The sequence below is a fragment of the Mustela putorius genome, unplaced genomic scaffold, assembly GCF_011764305.1.
Source record: "Mustela putorius furo isolate JIRA1106 unplaced genomic scaffold, ASM1176430v1.1 tig00003869_pilon_pilon_pilon, whole genome shotgun sequence".
Lineage (NCBI taxonomy): Eukaryota > Metazoa > Chordata > Mammalia > Carnivora > Mustelidae > Mustela > Mustela putorius.
Genome location: NW_025422021.1, coordinates 12172604 through 12187959, shown reverse-complemented (window position 1 = coordinate 12187959; position 15356 = coordinate 12172604). Strand labels below are relative to the sequence as shown.

Sequence of the window (15356 nt, the reverse complement as noted above, 5' to 3'; positions counted from 1 at the left end):
TGATGATCCTTTCCTCTTAGGCAACCACTCTTTAGTTGCTTGTTGGAGGTTAGAGCACCCTGGAGAAGAGACCAGGCGAGCAGGGTAGGATAGCTGATGGGTTCAGGCAGCAGTTATTACCAACCACATGGATGTATTCCAATATTGAAAAACCAGTAGAGCCACACCAATCCTGCTTCCAAACACTTAAGAAGGAAACATCAAAGACTTCCTCCTTCATCAGGCTGTACACAGGTATCCATGGAGCTGGTCAACTCACTCAAAAGAACCACTCTTTTTGCCTTGTGCCCCTTGCAAGTTTCTCCAACTTAAAACTTCATATTGTCCAGGTTTTCTATGGGGACTATGTCCCTCTTTGTTATAATGACTGCCACTCCCATCCACAAGCACAAACACCTTGATATTAGAGATCACAGAAGCCATCAGTGCCACAGCACGGTGACAAAACATTCGACACTGCCACTTGTCACTTACCAACACAGCTGCGGGTATTATTCGGGTCAACGATAAAACCTGGGGGACAGTAACACATTCCTCCATTTGGTGACATGTGGCATTGGTACTCACAGCTCAGCAGAGAACACAAATTCCCATCTAAACAGAGAAAAACACTTTGTTAAGTGAATGGTGACCTCTGGACAAGACTGATGTACCTATAATGTAAGAGTGTCTTTTACCAAACCTAAAACCCAAGAAAGCATGTAGTAGAGGCACAGAAATTATCAGCCTTCAAGCCTTCCTTCTTTATTATGCATGAAAAGCTCAACTCATATTTTTAAAATACAACTCCCTAAAAAAAAAAAAAAAAAAAATACAACTCCTTTTAAAATTTTAACTGTGCAAGTATAAGCCATCTTAAGTGCTCTTTACTGAAAAATCAGATCATAAGTCCATCTTTTTGTCTACATAATAGAAAAAGTCAAGAATTCTCAAGTGACTAGATTGAGAATAACATTAAACATGTTAATCATGGCTACTTCTAAACAACTTCTAGATAATTTACAGAGTGCACTATTGATGAAGTCAAGGTCTTAAGTTGTATTCCCTTACAGGACAGTCACTTGTCCACACAGTTGACAGAGTAATGGAGTACAGTCATAGAAGAAAAAAAATAAAAACTAGTTCAAGGTGTATGTCTCAAAAACCAGAAGCTTCTTTACTGAGTGCAGCCAGGTTAAGACTTTTCCATTAAGTATAAGCCAGGAAATAAATCTCCACAATATCTTTAAAATCATGGAAATTGCCATTAAAACCACTCTGTCTGAGTTTAGGAAAAAACACCATGAACATTTTATAGCTCCTCCCATCAAGAGATGGAGTCTGTTTCATCAATCCATTGAATCTGGGCTTGGCCAAATGATTTGCTTTGGCCAATAACGCTTTTAGCAAACATGACCTAAGAAGAGATTTAAAAGAGCTTACACACTAAGGTTCACCTTTTCTACTATCTTGCAGAAAGATACCAACCTGAGCTTTTACTGCAACATCCTCGACATGTGAGTGAGCTGGTCTAGGCCTTAAGAACTTCCTAGCCAACCCACAGAACTAAGAGAAATAAATAGTAAGCATTTGTGTAAGCCAGTAAGCCTCAGGATGGATAGATATGCAAATACTGATACTCTCTGTATTTGGGAATCTATTATAGAAAAACAGAAACATTGGGGCACCTGGGTAGCTCAGTCAGTTGGGCATCTGCCTTCAGCTCAGAGCATGGTCCTGGGATGATCCTGGGACTGGGCCCCACATCAGGCTCCCTGCTCAGCCGGGAGGCCTACTTCTCCCTCTCACATTGCCCTTGCTTGTGTTCCCTCTTTCACTGTGTCAAATAAACAAAATCTTAGGAGGGAAGGAGGAAGGAAGAAAGGGAAGAAAGAGAAAGAAAGAAAGAAAGAAAGAAAGAAAGAAAGAAAGAAAGAAAGAAAGAAAGAAAGAAAGGAGAAAGATCTTGATCTGAAAGCCACCCAGATAAATTTCCATACTCACCACAGTGTTGCCCTTTCGTGCTATTGTTTTCATCTTCTCCTCCTGGACAATCTGAAGTCCCATCACAAACATTTGTGATTGGGATGCATTTTCCAGACTCTGGACAAGCCCATTCACCTGGGTAGCATTCACGAATATGGTGACTACTGCTTTCTGCAGGGGAGAAATAAAAGAATCACAGGCCGTATCACGGGTGGAGCCAGCTCTTTCTGATCCATGGGTCTACAAATGACCTAACTGGTACGTGCTAACTCTAACACTGATCTTTTACTGGGATTCTAAAGAGTGACAAATGGGGAGCACCAGGGTGGCTCAGTCATTAAGCACCTGCCTGCAACTCAGACCCTGATCCCAGGCTTCTGGGATCGAGCCCCACATCGGGCTCCCTGCTCTCTGGGAGGCCTGCTTCTCCCTCTCCCACTCCCCCTGCTTGTGTTCCCTCTCTCACTGTCTATCAAATAAATAAACAAAATATGTTTTTAAAAAAGAAGTGATGAATGATATTAAGTTCCATTCTTTCTGAGGTGGGGAGTTCTCAGCCAGGTTACAGGAGTAAGAAGAGACATGGACCTGAATTATCAAACTAGATTAATAAACCCTAGAAGAAAATTCAGTTATTTAAATCATGAATTACAGAACTAGACTTTATCGAGGTGATGCCAAGATTCCTGAGTTTTTCATCTGTTTTCATCTTTTTGGACCAGGATGTGCAGTAGTGGGTTGGGGTGGGGGTGGGGCTGTTTAATTTTTTTTTTTTTCCTTTAGTGAAATGTCAACAATTTAAGAAAACCTGTGACTGACTGTAGGGAGACTACTTCTTGAACAACCAATACCAATGGATTTTCCCCAAGCATCACTCCCATTACTATACTTGCTTTAGGGTGTGGGTATTAGGAACTTCTGAACTGTTCAAGGCACTACTGGTGAAGGAGGTGATACTACTGGAATTTCCTTCTCAGAGAATCTTGAAACAATTCCCTGAGTAGCTGCCTTTCCAGCAACTACCAGTCCCTACTTCTTCCTCACATGTTCTGGGTAAAATAAGTCAACATGTGTTGTAGAAGGCAGACAGACTGCCCCACCTACTCTACTTCATTGGTAAGAGGAAGAGATTATATTTCATACTGTAATTGAGTTCACGGTCTTTTTAAGAAAAGCTGGTGAAGTCACCTCCTTCTTCCCCACCAAGTTAATTAACCTACAGCCAATCCATAGATAATTTCTAACATAGATAATCCACACAGATAGAAATTAACAAGGGAAGTAGGAATACAAGTTCTGGAAAACACTTTAAGAAAATGCTTTTCAGGGATGCCTGGGTAGCTCAGTCGGTTAAATGTCTACCTTCTGCTCAGGTCATGATCCCAGAGTCCTGGGATCAAGTCCCACACTGGGCTTCTTGCTCAGAGGGGAGCCTGCTTCTCCCTCTTCCTGCCACTCCCCCTGCTTGCGCTTTCTCCCTCTCTCTCTCTGTCTCTCTGTCTCTCTCTGACAAATAAGTAATACTTTTAAAAAAGAGGCAGAGAGAGAAAAAGAAAATGCTTTTCAGTCAGAATCTCTCCTCCTTACCGCATCCGTTTTCATCGCTGTTATCCTTACAGTCGTTCTCTCCGTCACAAACTGCATTTTGACTAATGCAGTAGCCGCTGTGGCAAGTGAACTGGTTGCCTCTGCAGGTCTCATAGCCTGGAAAGAAACAACAGCTGCACTCCAAAGACAAAAACTGCTTGGGAAAAATCAAAGAGTTCACCTCACGGCCTAAACTTCTGTCAAACCTCACGGCCTAAACTTCTGTCAAGTATCTTGACAGAAAGACGTGGGAAAGAAAAGGGGGAGGAGAAGGACAAAGAAGGGGAGAAAAGGAAGAAAATAGAACAGCACCTGTGGGTCGAGGAAATAAACTCAGGTGCCTGTCTACGCTCTTCTCAAGATCACAAACAAGGTGGTCTGCTGTAGGCTGACACAAGAACGCAGACTGATAAACGTGCCTCAGGCATGGCGATGCCCAGCGCGCCCTTACTTTATCACAAGCAGTGAACTGCTATCCACAACCAAACGCTTCTGAGTCACCCGTTCCATGTTGTCACATTCTCTCTAATACTCTCACTGAAAAAAGCCCAGGGGCCAGAAGGGAAATCAGGCATGGCTCATAAAAAGTTCAGAGTGATGTTGAAAATATTTAACAAGGCAGAGGTGCCAACCAATCAAAACGGGTGTGGTGACAAATCATAATATACTAGTAAATAAATGACCACAAAAAGGTGCCAACTAATTTTGTGAAATTAGTAAAACTCTCTCACAGAGACTTCAAACTACGGATTCCAGCAAAATGAGTCCAGAGCTGGCAACAGTGAGAGGTGGGCTGCATTGCAGGCAACGACTTGCGGGGAAAAAAAGTTGGGTCAGAGTTAAAAAGCAGAGGCAACGAAAGCCATCTGTACCCACACTGACTTGCCTATCCCTCCCATTTCAGTGTGGTAAGAAATTTCAAAGTAGGGACGCCTGGGTGGCTCAGTTGGTTAAGCAGCTGCCTTCGGCTCAGGTCATGATCCCGGCGTCCTGGGATCGAGTCCCACATCGGGCTCCTTGCTAGTCAGGGAGCCTGCTTCTCCCTCTGCCTCTGCCTGCCATTCTGTCTGCCTGTGCTCGCTCGCTCTCTCTCTCTGATAAATAAATAAAATCTTTAAAAAAAAAAAAAAAAGAAAAGAAATTTCAAAGTAAAGGGGAGAGCTGGGACCACATATCTTAGGGAACTTCCCCTCCCTTCCAAGTCCTTCTCTCACTCTCCTATCAAGGTTATCAGACCCATTCCTGAAGTATGGGTAATTTGAGAGCCGAGTGACACAATTCACCCTGTCCCATTGTGGTCTAAGGAAAAAAAAAAAGCACACTATCCATCAGCAATCCTTCAACTTTCCACACTCTTGGGACAGTAAAGGAGTCCAGGTCTCGCTTCGCTACTGAAGCTCATGCCACGGGCCCTAAATGATCTTCTGGCTCCATCTGCCATCAGACATAGTGACCCTTTTGTTCAAAAAGAGTAGTACAGTCGTCAGAAAGTAACAACAGGAGGACTCCTAGCAACCCAACCCAGAGTAAGGAAATCACCGTACTACAAGAATGCTCATCGCTGCCATCTTCGCAGTCCAGATAATGGTCGCAGACGTAGGAGTGAGGAAGGCACACCCCACTGTCGCACTGGAACTCGTGGTATGCACATACCTTAGCTGTGTCACAAGGGTAGCAAGGGAGAGCAGAAAGAGAAGTTCAGTTCCACTGCAGTCATTTCATTTCCCGGGAAGATTTCTATCTCAAGCTTGAAAAGCGATTTTTATTATGCAGCAGCATGCTGGTAAATGTTTAACCACCAATCCTCCAGGAACAAAAAGGCCCTGACTTGGGAGTGTTTGCCAATTTCCATGGTGCAAATACTCCCACCGTGGCTGACTTCAAGCTACCAACATGAATTCACTGAACGCAAATTCAGCAAGAGGCTGTGGAACCTGCCAGCATGAGTAAGCCCCAGCACACCACCGCACGATCTGTACACATTACTTACTGCAATTGTTTTCATCAGAGAAGTCTCTGCAGTCAACTTTCCCATCACATTTCTGACTGCTGTTATAGCAGGCTCCATTGGCACAAGTGAGCTGTTCACACGTCTGGTAGTCTAAAAGAATGGAAACAGCACACAAATCTTAAATAAAGACATTTCTTCTGCACACACTTCTTAAGTGATTGCTACATGCGAGACACTGAATGCAGAGCATATATTGAACATGACCCTTTTGCAAAATTACAAAGGGGGTGGTATGCTAATGCGGGAAGCAGGGAGTTCTAGGAGAATGCATAGTGGAGGGAGACTGGAGCCCAGGGAAGTCTCCTTGAAGAAGTGACCTATGAGCTCAGAGCTGAGGAATGAGAAGGAATTTAACTTATTTCCAAAGGGAACCTTCTTTTACATAATGCAGATAACATCGCAGGAAGCCAGTGTGCCACCACACGTGCTTTGAGAAATGAAGGGCTGTTTCTTTTGCTAGAGGGCTGTAGAAAGTAAACAGGCTTGTAGGTCAGGAAGGCTGGGACCTGGGGCAGCACTTAGTTCCTGTTTATTCTTACTCAAGCTGCTTATCCTCTCGGTGACCACTTCTTTATCCATACATTTGGGTAATTCACTTCACAGGGTAGAAGAACCTCAAAAGACCATTTCTCTTAAAGCATTCTCAAAAGCACCAATAACTGTTAGCACATTATACATATATGCTACCAAACAGATGCTTAACTCGGGTTTTCTAAGTGGCAGTGGAAAAATCAGGATGTCCTTTCAAGTCCCGCCCTCATGGGTCCCCAGACTTGAAGTGGGTATCTCTCATGATCCCAAATAAAGGCTTCATTCTGTTGGTTGTTTATGTTTCCCCCACCACACATGACATCCTCTAAAGATCTAGGATCCTGTCCTACCCACTTTAGAGTCCCCAAGCCTTAGTGTGGGGAATGGATGCCATTACTCAAGGTACTCTTGAAATGTTAGATACTGTTACTGACTTATCACAGATGAACTTTTTAGTTAAAAAGCTTTCAAAATATTTTAAGTTCTGCATTTTATGGTGTTTAACATCCTCCTCCTCACAAATTGATACTTTCTTGGCCCGATTTTTCTTGTCATTCAAGATTGTTCTCATAACGATTCTCATAAATCTTCAAATTCCTCTTTACCTGAGGAAAAGGAAAAGGTCTCAAAAACTAGACAGTACAGTCTCACTTTCAAGGCTCAATTTTGCACTGAAGAACCTACTCTGAGGTTTCACAGACACAGAGGGTAATTTCTTGGAAAGTCTCAAATATGCATTCAAGTAGGAGCAGTGCATAAAAAATTCTGTGCTGAAAATATGTTAAACTTGTACTGTGTTAACTCACACTTTACTAAAAGATGGACTCTCAAATGATACTTTTCCATTTTTTTGTATACTTAAAGAAGCAGCCCAATTATTCTCATCTCCAGAAGTTCAACTGGACTATGTCTTTAAATACCTAAACTGCCAGTTATATTTAGTCAATCATATATTAAAATGGAATGCATTTAAAAATAGCTGATGAAGGTTTTAAATTTTTTCTGAATTTTATTTTTTAAAAGTCCAAGAACCAGCTAGTGCTGAGGGTTATTGCTGTCTTTTCATCACTGAGATGGTATGCATTACAAATGTGCCTTCAAAGGGTCACACAACTCTGTTTATGAATTCTCACTTCAAGAGATGCAAGAGACCAGTGGAGTCTGGCCAGCAGTCACCCTCCCCCATGAGCCAGATAGCTCCTAGAGTCAGTATGCTGTCTAGCCTTTAAAGAGCAGAAGCAAGCAGGAGAGAGATCTTAGAAAAAACCATTTTTGCAGTAGGTAAGGTATCTGTGTATAGAGGAAAATTTATTTGAGCGTGGATGCTGACTACCTCATTTGAGGTTATTACGGTAGATACAAAGGATCTGGGACAAATACACAAAGTGGATCACTTGTTCTCCCCATTCTGCTTTTTGAAAGCCAGTGCCATAAAACTGAGAAGGGAAGAACCACAGCAGTATCCACTGACAGGATAAAAGTTTACTGACACGCCTCATTCCCCCCAACAAACGACAAGGCCAGCTTGGTGTCATCAGGGAGAGTATTGTTATGGTCAGAGGTCAGCAGTTAGACACCCGGAATGAGGAGCAAATAGCTTTCTTGTCTCTGTCCACGCTGATAATGAATCTCTTCTCAATCAGCCAAAGAAGGACCTGTCTCAACTCCTACAAGCTTTCTGGTCTCTTCTACGTGTAGTTAACTCAGGTATATGCCCATAGGAAACACTGCATGGAGTTACCTGACTTGACTAAATACTGAAAATATTTGGAACTCTCCAAAGGGTTCACAGAGGAAATGGTTCCACATCATTCACACTAAGCAAAATAAGAAATGAACAGATTCTATTTCCCTCAAAGATTTCTATTACAAAATGGTTAATGAGTTTTCATCTACCCCAGGAAATAAGAAGTCATAATACCTTGGGATTGGGAGATAACTAAAATCTTTTTTGGTTTATTTGCTGAGGAGGTCAGAGTCTAACCTTGTAAACCTTTTCCCATGCAGCAAATCCATCAGGTAGGTGAAATGTCCTGAAAGAGTTTAAGTAAAGAGAAGCGTAACAGAAGAGATAATACACACACACACACACACAGAGAGAGAGAAACTTGCTCTTCTAAGTTCTGTCTCAATGGAAAGATTGACAGGTAACTATTAATTAGCCCCAGAACTCTAAACTTTCATCTAAATGCAAGAACACACTTGCTCATACCATCTCTTCCCTCTCCTTTCCTTACTTTCTCCACATTCCAAATGTACATATTTGTTCCCCCAAGTTGGGAAATTCCCATAAATATATATACAAGACAAATGCTTGAAGATTTTAAAGATTTTTTTCTCTACTAATGACTTTATTTGGAGCAAGAAAGTTCCATGCCATAATTCTGTTTAGATAACCGAGGAGAACATAGTGACTTGAAGACCTCGTGGACCTTCCAGAATGGAAATCATTCACAGCAAAGCAAGATATAAATATTAACACTACTTCTCTATTATCTTGACAAGAAGTCTTTAAATACATTCTATGCTCAGAACTCAGCAAAACGGCCAAAAAGCATATAGAAAAGACGACAAAGTGATTACAAAGAAAGGGAAGGCATCTAGAAGGTAGATTATGAAACTTAAGCCAAGATTTAAAGGAAAACCAGAAATTACTGATAAAAGTCCTGCTTGAGATACCCGAGACTTTACAAGGTCCTAGCCTCATCCTTTTAAGTTACTCTGGGTCTAAGGAGCGCTAATCCTGTGAAAGAATGATTTGCCAAAAAAAGTCTGCCAGTGTGGCAACCAGCACTTATCTGCAGGTACTAGCCACAAAAATAAGCAATGACAATAACAGTCATCAATAATATATATTGAGGGACGCCTGGGTGGCTCAGTTGGTTAAGCAGCTGCCTTCGGCTCAGGTCATGATCCCAGCGTCCTGGGATCGAGTCCCACATCGGGCTCCTTGCTCCGCAGGGAGCCTGCTTCTCCCTCTGACTCTGCCTTCCACTCTGTCTGCCTGTGCTCGCTCTCGCTCGCTCTCTCTGACAAATAAATAAAATCTTTAAAAAAAATAATAATAATATATATTGAAAACTATGTGCCAGAAATTTTCTATGTACTCAGTGTATATGAACCCCTTTCATCCTTATAACGGCCCTCTGAGGTCGGTACTATTACCTTCATTTTATAGATTTCATATACGTGTCTTTCTGAGGTTAAGTAATTTTAAAAAGTTCTGGCAACCAGTAAATGGGAGAGTCAGAATTCAAATTCAGGCAATCTGGTTACACAATGCATGTAAAAAAAAAAAAAAAGTTACAGAAACAAAAGGAAATTGAATGTAAGGAAATAGAAACTCTTAAAAAAAATGTAGCTTAAAAAGAAAGAGAAATAAAGCAAGAGAAAAAAACAAAGTTTTCCCTTTTTCCATTTAGTTTCCCATTCCTCTTTCGGGGTCTGGAGAGGTGAGACCAACTTGGATTTATGCTATAGTCTACAAAGGACTTTAGCCTGGTATGGTCTAGGAATTCCATGAACCTCTCTGCTGGGAAACAGAGCTTTCTGGGAGGACCAGAACAAACAAGAGAGTCAGTACCAAAAAACAGACCACAAAATAGCAGGGGATCCACTCTAGTCCCTCCCAGTCAAATTCAAGTCCCTGAAGTGAGTGCCATCACAGACTAGCACCAAGGAACTATAGTAATATACAAGAGAACAAGAGTAAAGCATCTTTCAAGAGAAAAGTCTCTTCCCAAAAATAATTTTGAATGGCTTTCAGTTAAAGGCATAGACATAGTAAGATTTATAAAATGGAAATAGCCATTCAACACCTTAGGAACAAAAAGCAAACACAGTCATCCCAAGGGCTACAATAATTGGACTAACAGCAAGGATAGATTACGCCACTTTGAGGAACCCAAGCCAAAAAAAGGAAACGCATTAAGTTATCTAGTTTTCCTTACCCTGCTTTCTTTGAACTGCTAGGTCTTAAGTCCCAAATCCCTATCTCCTCTCTATCCACAGGGACCTGATTTACACCGAAATTAGAAATGTGCCTCAGAGGCACATTCTGCAAAGATTTTGAACTACACTACCTCCTCCTTCCCATGCACAGAACTACCACCCAAATCTGCAAAGACTTATGTAGTTCTAACTTCTTTTTTTTTTTTTTTTAAATTTACTTATTTGACAGACAGAGATCACAAGCAGGCAGAGAGGCAGGCAGAGAGAGAGAGGAGGAAGCAGGCTCCCTGCTCAGCAGAGAGCCCGATGCGGGACTCTAGATCATGACCTGGGCCAAAGGCAGGGGCTTTAACTCACTGAGCCACCCAGGCGCCCCTATAGTTCTAAATTCTTAAAAAAATAATAAAAATTGTACTTTAGCCCTAATATAAGAGCGACTGAACAACAAGATGGATGGAAAATTGTGTACCATACCCTCCAAGGAATAGGGCAAAGAAGTATGGTGTCTTCTCATGGGTGAGCGAATGTTTATATGTGCACCAGACTTAGTGGTACTGGTTCTAGAAAGGAACTATGAGACTGTGGGTTTTCATTCGGGGTACACAACACCTATCTCTTCCCTATGTTACTTGCATGACTCATCTAGGCAGAACGAACAAGCAAATTTGAACATGAGGAAGACTACCTGCCCCACGGACTTATGAGGGTGGCCACTTTGAAACCATAACCAGAAATGGTGTGGCTCAATCAGGGAAATACAAATCCAAACCACAGTGAGCTATCACCTCATACCAGTCAGAATGACTAAAATAAACAAGTCAGGAAATAATGGACGTTGGAGAAGATGTGGAGAAAGGGGACCCTTCCTACACCGTTGGTGGGAATGCAAACTGGTGCAGCCACTCTGGAGAAAAGTATGGAGGTTCCTCAAAAAGTTGAAAATAGAGCTACCCTACGACCTAGCAATTGTACTCCTGAGTATTTATTCTAAAGATACAAACGTAGTGATCCAAAGGGACATGTGCACCCAAATGTTTATAGCAGCAATGTCCACAATAGCCAAACTATGTAAAGAACCTAGATGTCCATAACAGATGAATGGATAAAGAAGATGTGGTATATATATACAATGGAATACTATGCAGCCATCAAAAACAACAAAAATCTTGCTATTTGCAAGGACAAGGATGGAACTAGATGGTATTACGCTAAGCAAAATAAGTCAATCAGAGAAAGAAAATTATCATGTGATCTCCCTGATATGAGGAAGCTGAGAGGCAGAGCAGGGGGTTGGGGGTTTGGGGGGGTAGGAAAGGAAAAAAATGGAACAAGATGGGATTGGGAGGAAGACAAACCATAAGAGACTCTTAATCTCACAAAACAAACTAAGAGTTGCTGGGAGGTGGGGAGGTAGGGATAGGGTGGCTGGGTTATGGACTTTGGGGAGGGTATGTGCTATGTGAGTGCTGTGAAATGTGTAAGCCTGACGATTCACAGACCTGTATGCCTGGGGCAAATAATACATTGTATGTTAATTTAAAAAAAAAGAAGAAGAAAAGAAAAAGAAAGAAAGAAAGAAAAAGAAATGGTGTGGCTCAGTTCTCCTACCAGGAACCGGGTTCCAGATAGATTAGGACTCACTGGCAAATCATTGCTGGGTGAAAGCCATTGTGCTAAAAACCAGTTATCCTACAGAGCACTACCTTCCTTTTCAATAGGATTTCATTCTACCCAACATATATTTATTGAAGTCCACCTTCCTTGACACTTTGCTAAGAACTGGCTGAAGAGGTAAGTATGAGTGAAGCAGAAATTCCCACAGCTTTTCAAAAAATGTTCTATTCAACAAATAATTAGTGCACGCCTACAGGAGTACGAGGTCCCAGAGAAATGACGAACTGCATCAAATCCCTGCTCTCATGGAACCAACATTTTCTCTGGGAGAGTGGAAGGACAGACATTAAAATAAATGTCCCATAGAGAAAAATGTTACGAAAATACAGCAGGGCAGAATGATAAGCATGACAAGGGAGTCCCTCTCTGATAAGGTGAGGGTTTAACAGGAGCCCCTAGGGTTAGTGAAGCGAAGGTCACTGGTGGCAAAGGTGCATTGCCAGGAATGCGTTCAGGAGACTGGTGGCCAAGGGCTGTTTTCAGTGAGTCTAAGAAAGAAAAAGGAGAGGAAACGGGAGACAGGGATATTAAAGACAACTCTATGGAACTTGGTTATACAAGGGGGCCAAGAAGTTGGACAACAGCTGAGAGGGGCCTTAGGGTCTCTGAATAAACAATGTGCTTGTATGATGGGGATCTAAACAGGAAACTTCTGTTTCCTGAAGGTTTCTGGGCTCTGACTTCTACCTGAACTGTAAGAACACTAGAAAGGTACATGTGGGACATGATATGATAGATAAGACAGGGTCAGTCTCCCTGCTTCTGCTTTCTCACCTGCGGTACAGAGAGGACAAGGGGGAGCAAGGCTTCCTGGGCAGCATAAATGTGTAACTGAGTTTGAGGAAAAGCACATTCTTCACAAGCCATCCTGGTCCACAGAATGACTCTTTATTCCTCTGTTTCCCCGGCTGGAGTTTTCAGCAATTAGATATATAAAGGCAAATGTGTGAATTCTAAAGAACAGAAAGTCAATAGAAATAAAACTTCACAGACAAAGCAGCCCTAGTTGCAGGCAGACCAAATACTGCTGATTACCAGCCAGAAAGCCTTCATTGTTAACAGGGATTTTATTTACCCTTTCTCTGGCCTTCCAAAGTATCAAAAGAGAAGGACTGCAAACCAGTGATAATTAGCTATAGTTTTACTCACACCAAAATCACTCTAATGTGGTACTTGATAAAAGCAAAATAATCTCTTCGCTTAACTGGAAGAAACTGTACAATTTTTGAGCAACCGAAAGTCACTGCAATATATTAACTGAATGACCCATAATTGCTGCATTGTTCTGATGTTTATCTTGGACTCCGCATGAGTGGTTTTTCCTTGATGCTAATCCCATTAGAAGTAAAATGGACTGCAGTTTTGAATCTCCTGTTCTTTGGGGGAAAAAATTAATTGACAAGCTATTTCATAGTAGGGACCATTTTAGAGATGGCTGGACTGAAGTATAAAATAACTTGGGGAAAATGAACTTTTACCTGTTTCACAGCTTTTTATAATATATATGTACACACACACCCATTCACATCTACACATTCAGAAATAGTTCTCAAACACGAGAATAACTGAAAATATCCTATGCATTTAGGAACAGAGCAGACAAAAAGATCACACGTAATAAAAGCAGCTTTCGTACGACCCAAAATTTATCTCAAGGATAATCTTTTCAGAGGGCTCTCACTATGCTTGCCCTCCTGGCAGTCTCACCCATTCTCTTCCTTCCCATCCCCCTACCTCTCTGAGAGAGCTCTTACACACTCCTCTTTGTTCTGTTCAAGGAATGCCTGCGACAGACACAAGGTGCTCTATGCTGGAGCTCAAGGCCTTGATCTTAGAAGCTTGAAAGGGTAGGCACCATAACCTAGGGGTCTGATCTGACAGGCAGGACTATGAACGATAGGGTTAAGCTTCCTGATCCTTTCAAGTATTGGGGGAAAAGAATTAAGTCCTTCTTTGGAGTTTTTCCAACACCATTCCTATATTTAAGTGGTTTCTAGGTGGCTAATATATTTAGACCCCTTCCTATAGACAACCTAATTTCTGAGCAATAGAAAAATGAAAGTCGCCCTCATAGGCTGATCGTACATTTGTGTACCAGTAATGTTCCCCATGTATCAGGACACAGAAACAACAGAATAAAGTGTCATGTCTCACAAAAATGATGGATTAACTAATCCATCATATTCTAACATTCCAATTTAAAACTAATAAACAGCTACTAGATACCTGAAGGGATGTTTAAAATAGCTAAGTATCTCTATGACCAAAGGAGTCTTAACAACCATCCTCAATGGCTGAGTTAGACATTATGTGCCTCCCAGTGGAAGTATGTGCCTATATTCAAAGTATTTCTGCCCCTCCACACAGAGAGAGAGAGGGAGAAATCCTTGCATTTTCAAGCCTCTAAACCAATGTTACTTTCAGCTGGAGCAGTGGTGGGAGATTTGGCTCCCAGAGGACATTTAGCCTTGTCTGGAGACATTTTTGATTGTCATAAATGGGAGGGCTGCTGGTTTCTAGTGGACAGAAGACAGCGTTACGGTTATACATTATACAATGTGTTAGACACCGCCCGGTGGTAAAGAATTATCTGGCCTCTATGCCATGGGCAACAAGGCTGACAAACCTTGCTCTAGATCTAGCTACCAATTTCCAAAAAATATAAGGGACAGATAAACATGTTCAAGGACATCAAGGGTTGCAATGAGCAAACCCCAGACTGTGGGAAACTCAGGACAAGTAGCTTGTTTTTTTTTCAACAAAAACATTGCAAGGAGTTAAAAACAGAAATGGAAGGCAAACTTTCAAGTCTAAAGACAGCAACTAACTCCCATGCATAAATTTTATTTGGACTTTGATTTAAAATACTATAAAAAATAACAAGCCACTGGGGAAATTTTAAAAATTAATTATTTTAAAGAACAGTTGTTAACTTTTAGGTATGGTCATGAGATTGTCATGTTATGCTAGGTTTTCGTCCGTATGTTTTGGAGATAAATAATCATTTAAAGATAAAATTAAGGTGATTTGTGAGAACTGCTTCAAAATAATGGGGAGAAGAATAGAGAGTTTTATAGATAAGACAAAATTAGCTAAGAGTTGGTAACTGATATAACTTGAGTGATGAGTACAAAGGAGTTGATCTTACAATTCACCCTACCTTTTGATTTTGTTTAAAACCTTCCAAAATAAAAAGCTTTCAACAGTAATTCAGGCAAAAATACTCTGTAAACTCCCATTACTAAAGAAAGTATTACAAAAGCATGAGCATAGGGTTTACACCTAGGTTAAAAGCCTGGCTCCTCCACACTTGATTCTTGACAATCTTTATAATCTCTGTAAAAGAGATGGTCATCACACCCACCTTGTGGTATTAATGTAAAAATCGTACAAACCAGGGACTGGTGCCCAGTGCATGGCAATTCCCCTCCCCATTTTCCACAAGTGTTCCGAACAAAGAGGGAAAACAAAATGAGGCCAATCTGTCTCTCTATATTAGCACTTTCTGAAGACTTTGACCCAGGCCATTCATTTCTTTCTTGTCCCAAACTGGCTGTGGCCAGGAGATCAAAGCACAAAGAAGTATGAAGATTCTTTTCTTAATTTCCTGATTGGTTAGACTTTTTTTGGTATTCCT

General features: G+C 41.4%; 1 protein-coding gene across 1 annotated transcript in view; it reads right to left on the bottom strand.

Annotated features, from left to right (window-relative positions):
• Positions 1-480: 480 nt before the first annotated feature.
• The window catches only part of LOC123387982, a 66444-nt gene continuing 51568 nt past the window's right edge, over positions 481-15356 (bottom strand). The window contains exons 5-9 of the mRNA XM_045066734.1: positions 5543-5653; positions 5097-5210; positions 3553-3669; positions 1984-2136; positions 481-594 (exon numbers count right to left, since the gene is read on the bottom strand). Coding sequence (XP_044922669.1) covers positions 571-594; positions 1984-2136; positions 3553-3669; positions 5097-5210; positions 5543-5653 — 519 coding nt within the window. The 3' untranslated portion in view covers positions 481-570. The remainder of the gene's footprint in view (positions 595-1983; positions 2137-3552; positions 3670-5096; positions 5211-5542; positions 5654-15356) is intronic.